This window comes from Etheostoma spectabile, chromosome 4 (genome assembly GCF_008692095.1).
Source record: "Etheostoma spectabile isolate EspeVRDwgs_2016 chromosome 4, UIUC_Espe_1.0, whole genome shotgun sequence".
Taxonomy (NCBI): domain Eukaryota; kingdom Metazoa; phylum Chordata; class Actinopteri; order Perciformes; family Percidae; genus Etheostoma; species Etheostoma spectabile.
The window spans coordinates 3646263-3651624 of record NC_045736.1 but is presented as its reverse complement, the minus strand read 5'-3'; the positions used below and the strand labels follow the sequence as shown (position 1 = coordinate 3651624).

At 39.9% G+C, this 5362-nt stretch overlaps 1 protein-coding gene across 2 annotated transcripts in view; it reads right to left on the bottom strand.

Moving 5' to 3' along the window:
- The window catches only part of ube2f (ubiquitin-conjugating enzyme E2F (putative)), a 51292-nt gene that overhangs the window by 6021 nt on the left and 39909 nt on the right, over positions 1–5362 (bottom strand). For both annotated transcript variants that reach the window (XM_032512968.1, XM_032512969.1), the window contains exon 9: positions 5258–5320. In XM_032512968.1, coding sequence (XP_032368859.1) covers positions 5258–5320 — 63 coding nt within the window. The remainder of the gene's footprint in view (positions 1–5257; positions 5321–5362) is intronic.

Genomic DNA, 5362 nt, shown 5'->3' with positions numbered 1-5362 from the left:
ATCTGCTGGCCACTGAGCAGCTCCACTGGAGCCGTTGGAGGTTAACGGCCTTGCTCAAGGGCAACTCAGTGGTGGTAATGAGGGAGGGACAAGGGATATGGTCTGCCGGTGAAAAGGTACATATAACGTATAAAAAAGTATGAAAAAGAGTGCAATGTTGCATAATTAACCCATAGGATTTTTGGAGGTATACACTCGGCTTGTACAAAATCACAAAGTAAAGAAGACTGTACACACAACAAAATACAAAAATGTCCAAATAATGACAGAAAAACCATCTCTTAAGATCACGCAGAGCCTGATGCATCACATTTAACCTTTAAATCAGTCATACTGTACGGGAGATGTCATCAGATAACACAGCTGAGATGCGATCACAAGCACTAGTCTGAAGGAACAGGATAATAACTGTGACACATTAGCCCCAACAATAGGGATTCACGGTCTATGTCAAGCACACTTCAGCAGTGTGGATGCTTGCTGAACCAAAGCAAGACAAAAAGTCAGTCTTTAGACATAAATACTGTAAAAAAGGAAAGAGCTAAAAAAAAAAAAATTAAAAATCGGAAGAGGCTGTTGTGACAAGGAGCTAAGATTTGCCTCACCTTCCTCCTTAATTTGCGTTGCTCTGTCACAGATTGCATCATTAATACCTTGGCCGTATCCAGACTCTCCAGGAAATCAATTAGTTTGAATAATCCTCCACCTCATCAACAGTTGGTGAGTGTACTTTGGTATAGTCCAGGTTTTGGCTCACAACTTCTCCATTCAATTGGCAGGTTCACAGGGCAACAGCAAGATGAGAACACTTCAATTTAATCAATAAATACTAGTGCAAGCGATACTTAATCGCTTTAATGACATAGTAATTAATTGAACATTTTTATCTATTTAAATGTCCCTTTACTTCTTTTTGTCCCATTATTTTTTGGACAATCAGTCACATAGTCCGCAGAGAGCAGAGCTGCCAAGCTCTTTTGTTACATTATTGCAATAAGATCAAGAAGCATTTATAACACTGAAGGACTTAAGATGCTACAAATTCTATCCAGCTACAAAAAAGCCTAACAAGTTGAAAATTATAACAGAAATACAAAGAATCATTGCAATGGAGATACTGATGGATATGGAGATGGAGTCTGAACTGGGCTATATGCTGAGCTGAATTAAATGCAAGCTATTTTTAATCAGGATCTTATGTGACTTAAGAACAACTTTGATGTCTCTTCTTTTGGTACTCTTATTTGGCCCCATAGGGCCATAGCAATCACTATTCAGGGCAGAAATCAAATAATGGGGACAGAAGCCAGATCAGGATCTAGCACATGGTGTGTGCACTTGACATAATTGACTATTGATGAAAGAGGCTGAGCCACTTAAGATACCTAAGGAAGCCACAGTGTGAGGATGTAAGAGACGGAGAGAGAGAAAGGGGCTCTTTTATATTGATGAATAACAATCAATGTGAGAAGTTTAGACTGCAGAAGGCAACAATGGGATGCATGAACTCTGCAACTGAACCGGTCACACACTCTCTAAGGTCCCACACCGTCACTATGTGCTTCAGTAGTAGTCATATTCTGGTCAACAGAAACAAATCTCCTCTTGCAATATGTTCCAGATACACGGCCAGCAAAATTATATTTTCTGTTGAAACACTGAGGTACGTGTTGTGCTGCAAACATCTGAACTCATCGGATTCATGGCAGTTCAGCCTTTTGCCATTTTATAGACATTTGCCATTTATCAAATAACACATGTTCATGCTGCTGGGTGGTGTATTAAAGGGTAAGAGCCTATTTATTTTGGTTTACACCATTAGACGATTGCTGTCTTTAAAACTAAATAAGATATGATGTATAACACGGTGTATTTCCAGATTTCATGAAAAGATTTTTTCCTGTTTTCCTTTTTGGTAACATATGCAGTAAATATTGTGATGTATTGATGACTTGATATGTATTTAGTAAATACAATGCAATGGGCCCTTTATTAATTCATGTCTTGCGCACTACACAGCTAAGTATTTGTCAGCCGTCTTTATAAGCTTCAAACAAATAAGTACTGAGAGAGTGCCACAGACAAAGAGGGTGCTTTGTAATAATCCCTGGACATCAGTGGACTTCTACCTGACAGTCTGCAATGTCAACTACCCTACCTTGTAAGAAGGTTGTGTTTGGGTCACTAAAAATAGTACAAGGATTAAGGTATTCAATTAATTTATATTTCAGAATTCCATATTACACAAATATTAATGTAAACACTGCTTATGCTGGAGCTGCAGACTCTTTCGAGCCGATAAGTCTATTTTATTGCCATCTTTACTAACTGTGTATGTTATAAAGGTGACCTTGCATGTACACACACAAAAAGGCACTCACAACCAAAAATGGTAAAATATGACACACACACACACACACACACACACACACACCACACAAACACAACACACCACACACACACACACTAAATTGCCCATGACGATTCTTCCTTTCAGCCACTTTACTAGCAAATGTATTTAGAGAGCACCCACAGGAGTTCCACTTCAAAAGTCTCAACACACCAGACACACATATCCACAAGTATACTTGTGTGCTGACACACACACACACACACACACACACACACACACACACACACACACACACACACCACACACACACACACACAACCACACACACACACACACACACACACACACACACACACACACACACACACACGGCTTCACCCACTCGCTGCTGAAGTTGATAGTTGATTACAGGAGGCTGTGACTCAGTGGGAGTGGGTCATGGATGGATGCCTTTGTGTTTTCAGTTGTTGTGACTCCAGAGAACCACAACAGTGCACTGAAGCAGCACTGACACGTAACGTAAAAATAATTTAAATTTCTTTTATAACTCACTGAGAATTAAGTAGTCATCAATTCGATCTCTCTCGGGTATTGAGAGATTCAGATTCAGTATTTTTGGGTAAAACACATACATTTTCTTTTTTTACATTTACAGTTTCGTGAGCATAGAGCATTCTGTTGATTAGCAGCCGTGGAAGGAACTCATACACAGCACAGTAAGTGCCCCGTTGCCTCTAAATGCTATAGGGAAACATTCCATTTAGGAAGTAAAGAAAGCATTAAATAAAAACATTTGCTTAACTGCAAAAGGTACTCCACAAGCAGTTCTGAAGATCAAGATTGTTAAATGCCACTTTTGCTACATAATTAACAATACGGTTGTCATGAACAAAGAATGTGGAAAACCTAAACTATAGTGGTCCATGCATTCACAGTTTATCCCAGAGAGTTGAGTTAATAAAAGAGTGCTATTTACTTTTAGTTGGCATTTGACGCAGTACATGGAAATAGCAAAGGCTATCAGCCACATTTATGAGGTGACTGACGGCTAATTTATTGGTTACCTAACAGCAAAATAGTGAAGCCAGCACCTCTGCCTGAACAGGTGTCTGAAAATAAAGGTAGAGCAGTGTCCCTAATGTTTTACGATTAGCCCATGACCTGTGACTAGGCCCTGCAAAAACCATTTGCATGTGCGCCTGCACCAACACAGTATACATAATGAACCCAATGCTTGCACAAAGACATGAGCTACATACCAGATCACTCCCTCGTTCACTCCTCCCTCCATGATAGGCATTCAACAGTTGACTCTATCGTGAGCAATACATGTTTATTACTTCATTCCATTGAGTGTAGTCCACTATCAGAATTGGGACACTTAAATCAAACAGCAGTAAGTGAATACAGTGCATTATATTCCTCATTGTATTCCTGCCTTTTTAGATAGATACATGCTGTTGCTGTTCAGAGAAATTTCTAAGAGGCTTCGGCTTATTAACAAATTAATCTGTGTTTCCACACCAGAAACAAGGACTTGTATTTAGATCATGAAAGACTCCCAATTGACGCTCTCCCTCTACACCTGCTTGGACTTGGCTAATAAAAACAATCATAACCCCTGCAACAAACCACCATTTATTTCTTGCACATTCAATCTCCCTTTCCCTCTCATAACAACGCTTGCACACACACACACACACACACACACACACACACACACACACACACACACACCACACAACACACACAATACACACACACACACACACACACACACTCTTTCACATCTAATGGGGTCACATGGCAACCATTATCCCGCACTGCTGGGTGCATCCCAATGCATCATGAGAAATGGTATGTGCAAAGCGCCAAAGGTCAAATTTGTTTAAAATGCTTTCAGCTCACCTCAGTTTGGGTTCAACTAATAACTATTACCCTGGCCAGAAGGCTCACTTGCAGAGTTACATTAGTTTGGTTGGCGATCCAGGAACGCAAATACTCCAAGCAAGACACTGAGAACATCAGTTTGTCCCCTCTCTGACACTGTCTGATGTACCAATAAAGAACTGAATGGAAGAGAGTTGATGCACAACACAGACATAAATGACAGAGCGCAAATGGGGAGAGATACATAAGTGTCAAGAATCAATTAGCCAGGGTGCTTATCTTTTAGAAACAAATTTGTTTTGCTTAGCGCAAGACTGGCATTCAACCGCTTGCACACGCGCATCATTGTGTATGCATAATATAATAGTGACTGCACTGGATGGTAAGGCCGAGATAAAGTATAACTAAAGTTACAGTTCATAGGAACACAAACACTTGCAGGCATGCATATGTGTATCCATACATACATAATGACTCACACACAATATATCTACATCACCAAGGAGTGAGTAGTAAGGCGTGTCGGTAATTATGCAATGTACAAATTATAGTCTACTGTCAGTCTACTGTTTAGGCACATGATTAAATAGTTGTGCACGGACAAGTATTTTTGTTAAAAAGAAACACTATAGGCACATGTTCCATGCATATAGCTTTGGAATATAACGTCACAGCCATCTTTACTAAGAAAGGCTGCTGTTTGCTTTTCGTCTTCATCCCATTACACCAGATTAAAGCTCTTTCAACTGAATATCTCATAATTCAGTGAAAGCTGCCGCAGAGAATTAGATTTTTGCAGCAGCTGTACATCTTGTCCAAATACATTTTTGATGCAGTCTGTCAACATAACCTAGGATATGAATATGATTATGAAGACCATACGCATATCTGAGACACTATGGGGAGGCTTCAAAAGGGAATCGTCTGCATGTCAATGACTAAAGTCACAGTTTGCACTGAATTTAAGTCTGATGAATTAAATAAACAATCCCCCCCGTATCAGTACAACCTCACCTTGTCTCTCAGATGATGTTCTGCAGCATCGATATTCAAAGGGTCATCAAAGTTCAACAGGTCCTGGTGTGGAGGCAGAGAGAGAGAGAGAGAGAGAGAGAGAGA